The sequence below is a fragment of the Camellia sinensis genome, chromosome 1 (genome assembly GCF_055761805.1).
Source record: "Camellia sinensis isolate YWXY chromosome 1, ASM5576180v1, whole genome shotgun sequence".
Lineage (NCBI taxonomy): Eukaryota > Viridiplantae > Streptophyta > Magnoliopsida > Ericales > Theaceae > Camellia > Camellia sinensis.
The window spans coordinates 24,440,459-24,455,585 of NC_138961.1; the positions used below are offsets into that span (position 1 = coordinate 24,440,459).

A 15,127-nucleotide genomic window follows, 5' to 3' on the forward strand; every position below is an offset into this window, starting at 1 on the left:
GAAGGATACTACCGTATGATCAAAGAGCACCAAACTTGCAAGGACATTCCGAATCACAAATTACAAGGGACAAAAAGGACTTGCACTATGAATTCCATATAGTGATTTAAATGGAGAGTATATACACAGCAACTACCCTCAATCACAAATAAACTTAGCTCTGATTTCAAGCATCAGTGGAGCCTACAGCTATAGGGACGTAATCACGGACTTATGGGCAATATCATACACAGATATGAGGATTTCAGCACCAATCAATATAATAATGAGCCATTCCAGAAAATCTGATTTCCTATTCTGAAGAATCTCCTGAAGAAAACGGATGTTGTGCTGCAAGGAAAAAATTAAAATGTCAAAACAATATAGCATGACATCAGAAATACAGTTTTCCAGCTTATCTAACGAAAAAAATTAGGAAGTAGAAGGCAATTCTCTAGCTGACAAGAGTTGTCTCCACAAATTCACAATACAGCTATACAGTACCTCCACAAACTTCAACTTAAAATCAAGACTGGCAAATCTCTGAGTTAATTCAAATTCATCTCTAAGATATTCCCAAATCTGAGCGTATTTGGCATCCTTCCAGGCTATGTCTGATCTGGATAAGTCGAAAAAACTTTATTAGCCATAAACCACGTATTTAATGCAAAAGAGTTATAATTTTAAGAAATGAAACGTGAACAAGATTACAAGAATAAACATGTGAATGAATAATTATCCCTTACCTCTTCTAGATACCGTTTGGACTTACCATAACACTAACAACAACAAAAACAACTAGTGCAATGACTAAAAATTAAAGGAAACAGAAAGGACATAGCAAAATATATCATGTCAAAATAAAAAATAGTAATCACAGGTTTTGTTCCCATATCTTGTACACAGAAAGCAGCATGAGGCTCCATGTTTCCAAATCTTGTTATCTTCCTTCTAAATTTAGGGTTTAGGGTTAGGGAAAGAAACTATAAGTCAAGCCACAGAAAGGACCATTCCACTTCAGCAGTTAAGTCACAAGTTCAACCACCTTATTTTCTATATAAGAATATTAATTACAAGAATAATGATTTCTTCAAAAAGAAATTAAGCCAGACTGATTGGTGGAAACAGAAGCTTCCCCAATGTGGTTGAATTTGGGAAACAAGATATATATATATATATATATATAAGCAATGCATGGAAAAATGAAAACGAGTTATAGAAGTTCTTAATATGCGACTTATATGTATTAGAGAAGATTTTAGTACCTTGGGATTTTGTATTTTGTCACCAGCTACATTGCTTTTTAACACCATTTATTCATACATTTCATTTCAATTATCTCATCATCTTGTTTCAATAATATGAATAAGGCAAGTGGGTTAGCTTCAAAAAGGACCAGAGCTGCTTACGCAAACAAAATAATTTCTGGTTGACCACGTTTTCAAAAAAAAAAAGATACTTTCGAGAAACGATTATAGAATTCTTTCTAAATTCTACTAGTAACCTATTTATTTATATACATTTCTAGTTTTCTACTTCAAAATTTTCCTATAATTCTTTATCTTTTTACACAACAAAGCCATGTTAATATAATTCTTTCCTCCGGGTGTTTCGAAAAGTGAGCAAGGGGCGCCGCATCGACGCCTGGGTGCGGTAAAAAATGGGCAAAGGTTTCCGCGTTTATCTGGACGAGCGCGGGTAAAGAAGCTAGTCCAAGACTATAGGTTTAGGATAGCCACTTGGAACATAGGAACCTTAACTGGTAAGACGATGGAATTGGTAGATGTTATGATTAGGAGGAGAGTTAGTATAGCTTGCATACAAGAAACTAAGTGGACGGGAGAGAAAGCTAGGGAAATTGAGGATACTGGTTTTAAACTTTATTATAGTGGTAAGGATAGACGCAGGAATGGGGTAGGAATCATAATTGCCAAGGGTCTTGTGGAAAGTGTGGTGGCGGTCATTAGGAAAGGAGATAGGATTATGCTAGTTAAATTAGTTATTGGAGGGAATATAGTGAACATTATTAGCGCTTATGCCCCTCAAGTAGGGTTAGATGATCAGACTAAGAGGGATTTTTGGGAGCACATGGATGAGATCTTACAGGAGATACCCATAGGAGAGAACCTGGTTATAGGTGGAGATTTTAATGGCCATGTGGGCATAGATAAAGTAGGTTATGAAATGGTGCATGGTGGATACGGTTTTGGTGACAAAAATGAGGCTGGAGAGAGAATCTTAGATTTTGCGTTGGCTTCTAACCTGGTGGTGGCCAATACTATGTATAAGAAGAGGGAGGAGCATTTGATAACCTTTAAGAGTGGATTAGTTAAGAGCCAAATAGATTATTTCTTAGTGAGAAAAGTAGACTGCCTAAAATGCAATGATTGTAAGGTGATTCCTGGAGAGAGTCTGGTCTCTCAACATAGGATTTTGATACTAGATTTATGTTTTAGAGGGCAATACCAAGCTAGGAAGGATGGTGGGCGTCGTAGGACGAGATGGTGGGACTTAAAAGGGGATAAACTAGAAATATTTAAGAATCGAATGGATAAGGAAGGTACTTGGGATTTAGAAGGTGATGCTAACACTATGTGGAATTCGATGGCCAATTGTATGAGGAGAATCTCAAGGGAAGTGCTTGGAGAGTCGAAAGGAACGGGACCCAGCTCTAGGGAAACTTGGTGGTGGAGAGAAGAGGTCCAAGCGGTAGTTAAGGCAAAAAAAGAGTGCTTTAAAAAGTGGCAGAAGGATAGAACTGAGGAAAACCTTAAGAGCTATAGATTGGCTAATAAGGAGGTCAAGAAAGTAGTGAGACAGATTAAGTTGAAAGTTTATGATGACCTATACACTAGACTAGATAGTAAGGAGGGAGAGAAGAGGGTATACCAACTTGCTAAGATACGGGAGAGGAAAACAAGAGATTTTAATCAAGTAAAGTGCATCAAGAGTGAGGATTCTAAGGTATTGGTGAAGGACGATGAGATTAAGGAAAGATGGAAGAATTATTTTGAGAAACTGTTAAATGAGGAACATGGAAGTACGACAATAGGGGAAGAAATAATCAGTAATACGATAAACCAAGACTATAGGTTCTATCGCAGGATTAGAAATTTTGAAGTGGAGATTGCACTTAAGAAGATGAAATCAAATAAGGCTTTAGGACCTGATGATATCCCTATTGAAGCTTGGAAGTGTTTGGGTAAAAAGGGAGTTGCTTGGTTGACTAGGTTGTTTAGCAAAATTTTGTTGACTAGGAACATGCCAGATGAGTGGAGGAAGAGTATTTTAGTACCAATCTATAAGAATAAAGGTGATGTCCAGAATTGTAACAACTATAGAGGAATTAAGCTAATGTGTCATATAATGAAAGTGTGGGAGAGGGTGATGGAACATCGATTGCGAGACATAACAGAGTTGTCAGAGAATCAATTTGGGTTTATGCCTGGTAGGTCAACAATGGAAGCGATCTATCTTTTGAGGAGAGTAATAGAAAAGTATAAAGAAAAGAAAAGAGACATTCATATGGTGTTTATCGACCTTGAGAAAGCATATGACAGAGTGCCCCGAGATATAATATGGTGGGCGTTAGAGAAGAAAGGGGTGACAAAAGGCTACATTGACGTGATTAGGGACATGTATGAAGGGGTGGTGACCACTATTAGATCGCCAGCTGGAGAAACAAATGAATTTCCTATCACTGTAGGGTTACACCAAGGATCTACCTTAAGTCCTTATCTTTTTGCTTTAGTTATGGACGAGTTGACGATAAATATTCAGGATGACGTGCCATGGTGTATGCTTTTTGCAGACGATATTGTGTTAGTGGATGAGACTAGAGAAGGAGTTAACACAAAGTTGGAGATCTGGAGAAAAGCTCTTGAATCTAAAGGGTTTCGAATAAGCAGAACTAAGACAGAGTACATGGAGTGTAAATTTAGTAACAGTAACAATGAAAGCAGAGGAGAAGTGAAGATTGAGAACCAAGAACTGCCTAAGAGTGAACATTTTCGTTATTTAGGGTCGATTATCACAACAGCGGGAGAGATTGATGCAGATGTGGCCCATAGGATTAAGGCGGGATGGTGTAAGTGGAGAAGTGCGTCTGGGGTATTGTGCGATAAACGAATACCCACTAGACTAAAAGGTAAGTTTTATAGAACGGCTATTAGACCAGCTATGTTGTATGGGACGGAGTGTTGGGCAACTAAGAAACAACATGTAGATAAGATGAGTGTGGCTGAGATGAGGATGCTAAGGTGGATGTGTGGTAAGACTAGACAGGACAGGATTAGGAATGAGTGTATTCGGGAATGGGTAGGAGTAGCACCGATAGAAGATAAGTTGAGAGAGAATCGTTTGAGATGGTTTGGTCATATTCAACGGAGACCAACAGAGGCAGTAGTGAAGAGATGCGATGCTGTAACGGTAGATGGAAGTGTTAGGGGACGGGGTAGGCCTAGATTAACGTTGACTAGCGTTATAAATAGAGATATGAATCTACTTAATTTGACTAATGAAATGACCTTTGATAGGGCCGCGTGGAGAAGAAGGATTCATGTAGCCGACCCCATTTGATGGGACTTAAGGCTTCGTTTGGTTTGGTTTGGTTTGGTTATAAATATAAAAAAAAAAAAAAAAGTAATGCTGATGGATATCATAGAAGTACACTTTTTAAAATGATGAAAGCATTGTTTTTGAATGGCAATGAGATTTCTTTTAATATAAATAAATAAATAATAAAATAATATTTAAAAAAAAATAAAAAAAATACTTGTGGTTGAAAAGTTACCTCTCAAAAAGTCCAAGCTTAAGAATCACATCGGCTAAGTTAGAATTTGCCTTTCCCACTAATTGAAAAAGCTTTTTCCTTTCCATTGTAAAGGTTCCAGTTTTTTCCATCCCACGATTTATATCAGTGAATTCTGCAACTATCCCATCAACCTACGGGAAGTGTTGAGGGAAAAACCTTAATAGCAGAAACATACAATCTAGAAACTAATAACCCAATATGATACATACCTGGCGTACATAGTAATCAAGAGCAATACTTTGACCAAGAACACTGCCAATAGTACGGATTCCATCAATATTCAAGTACTGCAACATTATGTAATCTAATCCACCTTGCATCCATGTGTTTAAAGCCGGCTTCTCTCTCACCTCATACTCTACATTTTCAAACACAAAACAAATTTCATTCCACTGTTTCAAATATGAAAAGTAAGCATCTAACACAATTCACACACAGCCTTCAGGAAAAATATATATATATATAATGACAACAAATAATAAGATAAACAACCGAATGTAATGCCTTAACCAAAAGCACGACAAAAACAGTATAAAAGAATCAAGTTCTCTCTAGTATAATAAACTATAAAGCAAAATTGGTATCACAGAGCAGTGAATATTAGCCGAGTGGGGAGATTTTGTTGGTATCACGAAGCAGTCTTTGAATGTTAACTCTGGGATTGAGAATCGGATGATGCTTGTTTTAGAATTTCTAATCACACTATTATCTTTTATCTCTTTACACCTCTCATATTTCCAATAATACCTCATCGCTAACCTCCCAAATTCTGATTACACCCCTCAATCCTTTCAATCCCTAATTCCACCCCACTATAACCATCACTTCAACGGCCACAGCCACCACCTCAGATCACTGTGACCCTCTCTCAATTCCGCAATCCCCTTCCCAGCTCCCCTCTCCCATACCCAGCCCACTGCCAATCGTACTTGACACTTTACCATACTACCATTTGTTGCCTTGTGAATGCACACATTTTTGCATCTTCATAAATGGCAATAATAATAATAATAATAAATAAATAAATAAATACAACACCTTCAAATTCTTTTGTTCTTATATTATCGCTAACAAATCTCATGCTAATCTTACGATTATCAATGATTCAAAATGAAGATTGCTTGTTTTGTTCATATGACATCACAGATGAAAAGTAACTATGAAAAGAATTTAAATGAATAGGTATTAGACACTTGAATTCCATAATCAAACTATATGATACTCTATGTCAAATCTCACCATCCTTTCTCATCTCGGGGAGCAACCCAGAAGCATGTATTTCTACAATTTTCAGATATCTGTCGACTTCATGATCACGAACATTAAACAGGACAATTGAGCCATACTGGAAAACTACCATGTAACAGCAGTCACTTCCACTTAAATTGACACCCACATCCTGAAATGAAGCACATAACACAGCTTTCAGCAAGAAAAAAGCACATGCAGTTCGATGTATCGCATGGGAAAATTCAAAAGTTTCAGGGTAACATGTACCATATATGATAAGAAGCAGATACAATGTATATCATACATTGCATTGTCTCAGCTTCAGTATTATTTCCATGCTTTTCAAGAAAGCGGATAACACAATGTGTGATATAAACAAAGTACAATATGAAAACAAAAACTTTGTGGACTCCCTTCAAATAAGGGCAGTTCAACTTTGTTGTTTAATGCATTAAAACTAAGTGGTAGTTAAAGATGAATATGCTAAGGTCTTAAGCTACTTTATTTGATTGATCAAATTTGAATGTTGCAAAAGGACCATCCTACTGAACTATAAAAAGTTAAATGCTTTCCTTCTCCTTCTAGAAATAATGATCACACCCTAAAAGGAATATGACTGCTAAGGCATCTCATGCGAGACGATATGACAGTGATATGATTCCCAATTTCCCAGCCACATGCGTTAAAATTTTCTATCTCAATGATGGACACATTAAGCTTCAATTAGTGAGACACACAATGAAGTTATAGCATCTTACTGATGGTGAATATTTTATCAAACACCTTCCCATTTAACTTTTCAAATATATGTTTGACGCTAACTATCAACAGAATAAATGCCTAAATACTTATCAAAGAAAGAGATAAATACCTAAATAAAATTCACAATAGCATCCCGCTTGAGACTATTGGAAACCATACTTACAGCATCTAAAGAATTGATAATTTGAACTGACCAACAAATTATAACTGAATCAATTAAGCTAGAAAGAAGAAGAACTTTAAATACACAATAACATTCCACTTGAGTTGAGACTGTAAAATAGTGTTTTGTTCACTGGAATGGAATGATTATTCCATCAAATTGTCCATTTCATGTTTGGTTGACTAAAAAAATAATGAAAATACATTGCAAATGTAATCGTCTTTCACCATTATAAGGAATGATCATTCAATAGGAGAGCCTACAATCAACCAAATAGAGCATAATATAAATCATACTCGGAACATATAATGCATCAATAATTCAAATTAACCACAAAACGCAACTGAATCAATGAAGCTAGAAGAATAACTTACATTGGGCTCGGGCTTAACATTGCCAAATCTTAACACAACATAATTAGTCATACGGGATGTAGGCGGAATGAAATTGGGTTTGTTTTGTTCAACTAAGCTTCTCAAATCCACACTGCACCGAAGATCATCATGAAATTCAGTTTTTCAAATCCTACAACACATGTTTATCAAAATAAATAGAAACAAGGCTTCGTTTGTTTTGTCGTAACATATTTTTCATGTAAAATGATTATTCCCATAAAACAAATTTTTTTTTTTTTTTTTTTTTTTTTCCAGTGTTTGGTTAACACTTAAAATATTTTCTACAACAAAAATCATTATAAAGAACCAAGTATAGAGTAAACTTTAAAAATAAATAAATAAAAGAATAAAGAAAAATTGTATACATGCATAATTTTCATGTAGAATTGAACACAGCTGATGTGGCAGCGACACTTACAATTATAAAATATAGTAATGGGCTAAGAAGCATAGATACGGATACGATACACTACGGATATGGTGATACAATAAAACTTAAAAAAATAGCATACCGGTATGGCTAGGATACGTTTGTGAAAAATATATTTTTTAAAATTATTAATAGTGAGTTACACGTAAGCTAAAGAACATTGGGAAACCACAATGTAATTTTATAATGCAAAATACTAACCTTTAAGAATTTTGTATTAATTTAAGCTAGTAGCTTATTTACTTTTTAAATTTTTAATAGGTCTTGCAAATATTTCATTTCAATATCAAGTTTAATAAATTTATATTACAATAATAGAACAATTCACAACTTGTCCTTATACTTTTTCCTTTGACACTAGTGAAAAATATTGTATTCAAATTTACCTGCTTATTTATTTATTGATATTTAATTTTACCATTGTTATATTCTCTTGTTAATTCTTACTTTCTATATAGTTATAGGGGACATGCATGAAATAATTAGGATCCATCAATTTGATAAATTCTATTATTTAACTCATTATGCTCTTCTTATCGAAGAATTTAACAAAGTACTAGAAAAATATTCTTATGTTTATACTTGCAATTATATTATATTATATTACTATGCAAGAAATGTTACAATTCTAATTTCATAAAACAAGTAAACATGATTTGGAGTATTCGATACTTCAAAATTAAGTATTCGATACTCCAAAATTAATGAAAAAATAATTAAGAAGTATCCGATACTTTTAATAAGTATCCGATACATATCCGCGAGTATACAAAGAGTATCGGTATCCGATATGAATACGATACGGATACATCACCTTATTTGAAATATCCGTGCTTCACAAGTAATGGGAATTTTGACTTTCAATTTGTGAATATAAATATGACACATTATATATAAATTTTGTTTTTATATCACTACTCAAGAATAAAATGAGACAATGATTGAATGCAACAAAAATTAGTGTTTCATTTGATTTAAAACATGATTTGGATGAAAAAATTGAAAAGTTTGTTTGGTTAACTAGTTTTCAAAGTACAACTCAAAAGCCAATTTCCTCCCTTCTCTTTCCTTCTCTTTTTTTTTTTTTTATTATTAATAAACCAATCAATCACATTTTCTCTCCCCCCTCCCTCTCTCTCCTCGCTCCTTTTCTTACATTTCTACTCATTAATCAATCAAAGTTTCTCACACCCATCTATTCAAAAAAAAAAAAAAAAAAAAAACCTACAAATCATTCAAAAAACTATTTTCAAAACTTATAACCAAACAAATTTTCAAATTTCAAAACACTTTTCAACTAACTCAATCTTTCAAAATACAACTCAAAACTTCAAAAACTAAACCAAACGGAGACAATTCTAAAAACTAATTCCCATCAATTATTTAACCATATATGACCATGTGTATGCAAGTAATGAAACTTAACCTTATACCCAAATGTTGTCAATCAAACAAAAAAAAAATTAGGCAAAATATTTCTGCGGCGAAACAAACTGAGCCTAAATGTTAAGCTTATCCACGGGGGGAGAGAGAGAGAGAGAACAAACCTTGTAGAGAAGAAAAAAGCCCTAACAGCAATAGAGGGCTTCGTGTCCTGCTCACTCACAACCCCATTGTTACCATCCCCAACCTGCGAGCACGAGACAGTCTCGTCCCACTCCAATATCTGCGCCGACGAAATCGGCGAAATGCATTTGGCGACGACAAAGCCGAAACTGTGATTGCGAGGATGCGAAGTCCAGTGAATAATTGGGGATTTGGGAAGAGGGATAAAGGAAAAGCGAGGCTTCGGCGGTGGAAGGAGACTTGAGCTAGGGTTTGAGAGTGTGAAGAGAGTTCTGAAAGCTTTGATTGTTGTTGATGATGGTGAGAATGGCGATGAGGTTGAAGATGAGAGAGAGGGAAGAAGGAGGATAGTCTTCATGTGAGCGTCGATTGAACGGTGTCTCCACATATTATTCATCTGATCATCTTGTCTCTATGCAATTGTGGAGACTCGATGGTTCTAAAACTTAAAAAATTGTGTAAAACCCTCGGGCCACTGTCATGGGTTTATTTTTGGTTCATTTTTATAATGTAAATCGTTGATATTTTAAGATGTTAGCGGTATTTAAATAAATAAAAATAAAATAAAATATTTATCATATATTTGTATTAGTTAAATGATAAAAATTTTATTCATTTAATATAAATTTAAGGTTCAAATAATTTTCTCTCATTTATGTGATTTTTTTTTTTATTTCAAATAAAAAAGTAAACACCTGCCAACATAAGAAACAATAGATAGATAGATAGGTAGATATTTGAAAAATATTAAGTTAATGGATGTCATTTTTCTATTTATAGGGTTTATTTTTGGTTCATTTTTATAATATAAAATCGTTGATATTTTAAAATATATTTATAAAATATTAAGTTAATGGATGTCATTTATCTATTTATTCATCTATAAAAATAAATAATAATTATGATTTAAAATATTAAAATAAATATAAATATGGATAGATGAAAGAATATTTTGGATCTGTAATTTATTTTTATTTTTTTATTTTTAATTTTATTGTGTATAAGTAATATTGAACTTTTAAAAGTATCTCTTGGGTCAAAGTTTGGCTCTAATGAACCAACAAAAAATCTTAGACAAATCACCAAAAAAGTAATATTGGACTTTTAAAAGAGTCTCTTGGGTCAAAGTTTGGCTCAAATGAACCAACAAAAAAATCTTAGACAAATCACCAAAAAAAAAAAAAAAAATCTCAGAGTTTAATCTTAGTGATAAAATAAATTTTGAGGTTTTAATTTTTTTTTAATTCGTTTTTAATTTATACTATTTGTCTATTTTTAGTAAATAAAAAAGATATAAAAAATCTATTTTAGCTATTAAACTCAAATAAGTACATGTAAAATGTCTAAAATACTATTTTTTATTGAGTTTAATATCTAAAATATCATTTTTTAATTAGTTTTAGTTAATAAAATTAGACAAATAGTTTAGATTGAAAATAAATCAAAATATTATTATTTAAATTGATAAAATTAAAACTACGAAATTTATTTTGTTATAACGGTCAAATCCCGTCTTTTTTTTTTTAAATAATAATTTCTCCACAAATCTTTGACCAAATGATTATTGATTTTCTTTGTATTTAAAAAAAGAAAAGAAAAGGCTATTGGCTAAAAATTAAATAATGTTCAAAAATAAAAAATTTAATAGACATTTTACATATTCTTACACACTTTTATATATTTATATACATATTTTACATATTTTAATATAATTTTTAAAACATGTATTAAAAATTTTAATTTTTTTAACATTATTTAATTTTGAACAAATACTGATGTAGGCCGAAAGGTACCACATTGAGGTCACTTAAGTTACATTTTTAGTCTTTCAATATTGTTTATTTTGTGGAGAAGATGTGTTTTGTGCATTTGTACAGATTTTGCAGGTAACACACAAATTCAATCAAAAAAGACGCGAAAGCAGATTCTCCGTGCGAGGAACAAAAAAGCCTAGCCAAGTCCTGCCGTACGTGTGGCCCACATGGGCGTTCGAGCAGCCCACCTAGGGTTGCGTGCGTGAAATTTTCAGTCTATTCTACTAGGAATAAAAGGAAGAAAAGGGGTTGTAAAAGGGTTCGAAATTTTTTTGAAGAAAAATGAAGGCTAGGGTTTGAAAATAGTGATTCTCCTCAAGCTTGAAGGACAACTTCCATAGGGGCTTCTTTCTCTTCCCCTTCCTCTTCCCACTCCTCCATGAGTGGCTAGTCAATTTTAGAGTTTTGATGAAACCCTAGCAATGTAAAGAAATTTTTCTTAAAGCTTTGATTATGAAATAGTTTAAATAACTGTATGGATACTTTAGAAGTTTATAATATTTTTCTTTTTTCATTTCTTCAAGTGTTTTACGCTCTGTGATTGTTTAATGCTTTCCATACATTAGTTTTATTTGTCGTTATGTTCAAAGTATGAGACGAGTCATGCTACGAGAGATGGATCGTGTTGCTATCATAGTTTAAAGCAAACGCCTCGTGCTACTTGAGATAACTCGTGCCTGTACGTTGAACACAACCATCCTCTTGATCAATATTTCAAACTTGTAGTTGTGAAATATTGGGTAGTTCAAATCAGATTGCAATTGATGGTCGTTGTTAAGTCTTATTTATGTGGTTAGTGATGAATTCTTTGCCTTAATATTTTTTCAAAAATTAGTATCTCAAACCCTAATTTTAATTGTCCATTTAATTTCTCAATTTTATTTAATTCTCGTTTAGTCATAATATCCATCAATCTTTTTAATCAAAATTAATTTAGGAATTTAGCAATTAAATTAGTTTAATTTCACAATTGTCCCTGTGGATCAATACCTGGACTTACCATTATTTTAAAAGAAATATAATTTAGTGTTTATATTTGGTGTGTGTAACGACCCATCAAATTTTGGCACCGTTGTTGGAAACTTCTAGCGAAATTAGTTAATTTAAAGTTACAATTTTATTTTAATTTTTAGTTTAGGATTTTATATTTTAATGTTGCTAAGTGTGCAAAGTGTTTGCAATTGGAGTCATCACTGAAGTGCGAGGTGAGCGCAATCGAGCTTTAAAAACAAACCGTAACACCAAAGTGCTTTAAAAAAAATAATACAAAAGCAAATATTTGCAAACAAAGCACCAAAAGTGCTACAACTAGAGAGCTCAAGTGGAAATTGGGGATAACGTTTACACGTCAAGCACCCGCAAGACGAGTAAAGTGTTTTCGTTAAATCGCTGTAAGTATTCTTTTTTTTGGTATTTTGCTTTCATAACTTAATGCACAGAGTCGTAACTTAGTGTGTGTGTGTGTGTGTGTGTAGTGTAGTGTATGCACGGGCGCCATTCTTGTCGCCCTGAATTCTGGAATTTGGACCTTGAACTATAAAGGACTCTTAGGAAACTTAGAGCCTCTTCCCGTGTTCCTAGGCTTGAATACCCTTATCCATACTTCAAACCAATAGAGATGCAAAACCCGAGTGGCCTAAATGGGCCCAACCGGACCCTTAAGGATTACTTCACACCCACTGCATATACATTACCATCATGCATCCAGTTACTCGACACCACTACTGCTTATTATGAGATTAAGTCCAGCACCATCCAAATGCTTCCATCATTCCATGGAGTAGCTCATAATGATTCTTACAAACATCTGAATAAATTTCTGGAAATTTGCTCTACAGTGAGGATCCAGAATTTCACCAATGAAGCCCTAATGTTGCGTTTGTTTCCATTTTTATTAAAGGACAAAGCCAAACACTAGCTGAACTCCTTACCTACCAATTCTATCAAAACTTGGGACCAATTATAGCCGAAATTTTTGAAGAAGTACTTTCCCATTGGTAAGACCTACCAACTCAGGTGAGCTATCACCAATTTTGCTCAAATTGATGACGATCAATTTCATGAGACATGGGAAAGACTTCGTGACCTTCTCCAACAGTGTCCCCACCACCAAGTGCCTGATTGGCAACTTGTTCAGACCTTTTACTATGGCTTAACTGAGCCTCACTGCCAAATGGTGGATTCTTCTTGTGGTGGGACATTCATGTCCAAAAATGACACTGAGCCATGGCAACTATTTGAGAACTTAAGTGATAATTCCCTTCACTATGCCTCTGCAGCCCGACAAGTCTGGCAATTAGTAGTTGGAGCCCTGAAAAGATGGGACATTTATAAGGTAAGGCAAAACCTAGAGTTAGCCCAACAGGTCGAGGCATTATTCCACAAGATGGACCAATTATTAGCTTTGGGACATGGCCCTGCACAGCAAAATCAGCCTCAATTTCACAAGGCATGTGCTATTTGTACAAGCCATACTCATGGCTTGAGTGAGTGCCCTTCGACATCACAATTTCCGAAATTAATCCAAGAGCATGTGAATGCGGCTCAAGGATTCTCCAACCCGAGTAATGACCCATGTTCCAATACATATAATCCGGGATTGAGAAATCACCATAATTTTTCATGGAGACCACCTTCACAAGGCACTTCTTACAATCTTTCACCACCAAGGCAAAATTTTAATAATTTTGTCAACCAATTTTCTTACCGACCACCACAACCTTATCGGTAACTACAACGCCCGCATATTCCTCATGGCAACTCGGCCTTTGAGACTCAGGTGTTAAAAGTTCTCCCAGAACTTAAGGGGTTAGCACCAGTAGTTCATTCACATACTCACTCCATTGCCAAGCTAGAGGCCCAATTAGGTCAAATGGCTAATAACATGAATAGGAGAAAGGAGGAAAAATTACCAAGTTAGACTGTGGCCAACCCTAAGGGTCAATATGGGGCAGAGGGGTCGGGTGGGAACGGAAAGCACCATGAGTAGGTGCAAGCGGTGATTACCTTGAGAAGTGGAAGGAAGTTAAAGCCTCGACTAGTTGCGTCTGATGTAACTAGAGCTAAGAAGGGTGACCGTGGTGGTACACCCAATGAGAGCAAGGGTGAGGGAGAAACACCTAAAGGGGATGACTTAGGCCTCGTTTGAGAACAGGCTAATTTAGTAATTTTTTGGCTATTTGGCTAAAATATGAACTAAAAAAAACTAGTATGTTTGGGATGACTTTTTGGCTTTTTACGAAAAGATGTGCAAAAAGTAGAGAGAAAAGAAAATCTTTGACTTTTTGGTATGGATTGTTGGCTTTTTGGCTAATTTAGTAACTTTTTGACTTTTTGACTAAAAGGAAAGGTTCCCAAACGAGGCCTTAGTCCGTAACACTTCACATGAGCCTAAGGCACCCTATGTGCCTAAGGCACCCTTTCCCCAATGCCTTGATACACCGTCTCCTTTTAATAGAATGTGGCATCCATAGAAGCGATGATGGAGGTTTTTAAACAAGTTAAAATTAACCTCCCCCTGTTGGAGACGATTAAGCAAGTACCCTCCTATGCTAAATTTTTGAAGGACCTTTGTATGCAAAAGCGTAAATCTAGGACACACATGTCCTAAAAGGTCGTAATCACAGAGCAAGGAAGTTCCATCCTATTGAATGACACACCCCCTAAGCTTAAAGACCCAGGTGCCCCAACCATTACATGCATTATAGGGGACCATTTCATTAATAAGGCCTTGTTAGATTTAAGGGCTAGTGTCAATTTGTTGTCGTACTCTGTGTACAAACAATTCAGGCTTAGCAAGTTGAAGACCACTACTGTTACTCTCCAGTTGGCTGACCAGTCCCTCAAAGTGCCACGTGGCATGATTAAAGATGTGCTAGTAAAGGTCGATAGGTTTTATTTTCCTATTGACTTTTTGGTTTTAGATATGGAGCCGATAGCTAGCTCTAGGAAACAAATCCCGGTGATCTTAGGTCG

The 15,127-nt window shown here is 34.7% G+C and overlaps 1 protein-coding gene across 1 annotated transcript; it reads right to left on the reverse strand.

The window, feature by feature from the left end:
• Positions 1 to 16: 16 nt before the first annotated feature.
• Positions 17 to 9,817, reverse strand: LOC114289305 (sporulation RMD1-like protein, putative (DUF155)). The gene is made up of 7 exons (XM_028233000.2): positions 9,320 to 9,817; positions 7,322 to 7,433; positions 6,032 to 6,191; positions 5,002 to 5,150; positions 4,772 to 4,923; positions 484 to 598; positions 17 to 330 (listed from the first exon to the last, which is right to left on the reverse strand). The coding sequence occupies exons 1-7, from the start codon at positions 9,733 to 9,735 to the stop codon at positions 190 to 192; spliced, it is 1,245 nt and encodes a 414-aa protein (XP_028088801.2). The 5' UTR covers positions 9,736 to 9,817; the 3' UTR covers positions 17 to 189.
• Positions 9,818 to 15,127: the final 5,310 nt, after the last annotated feature.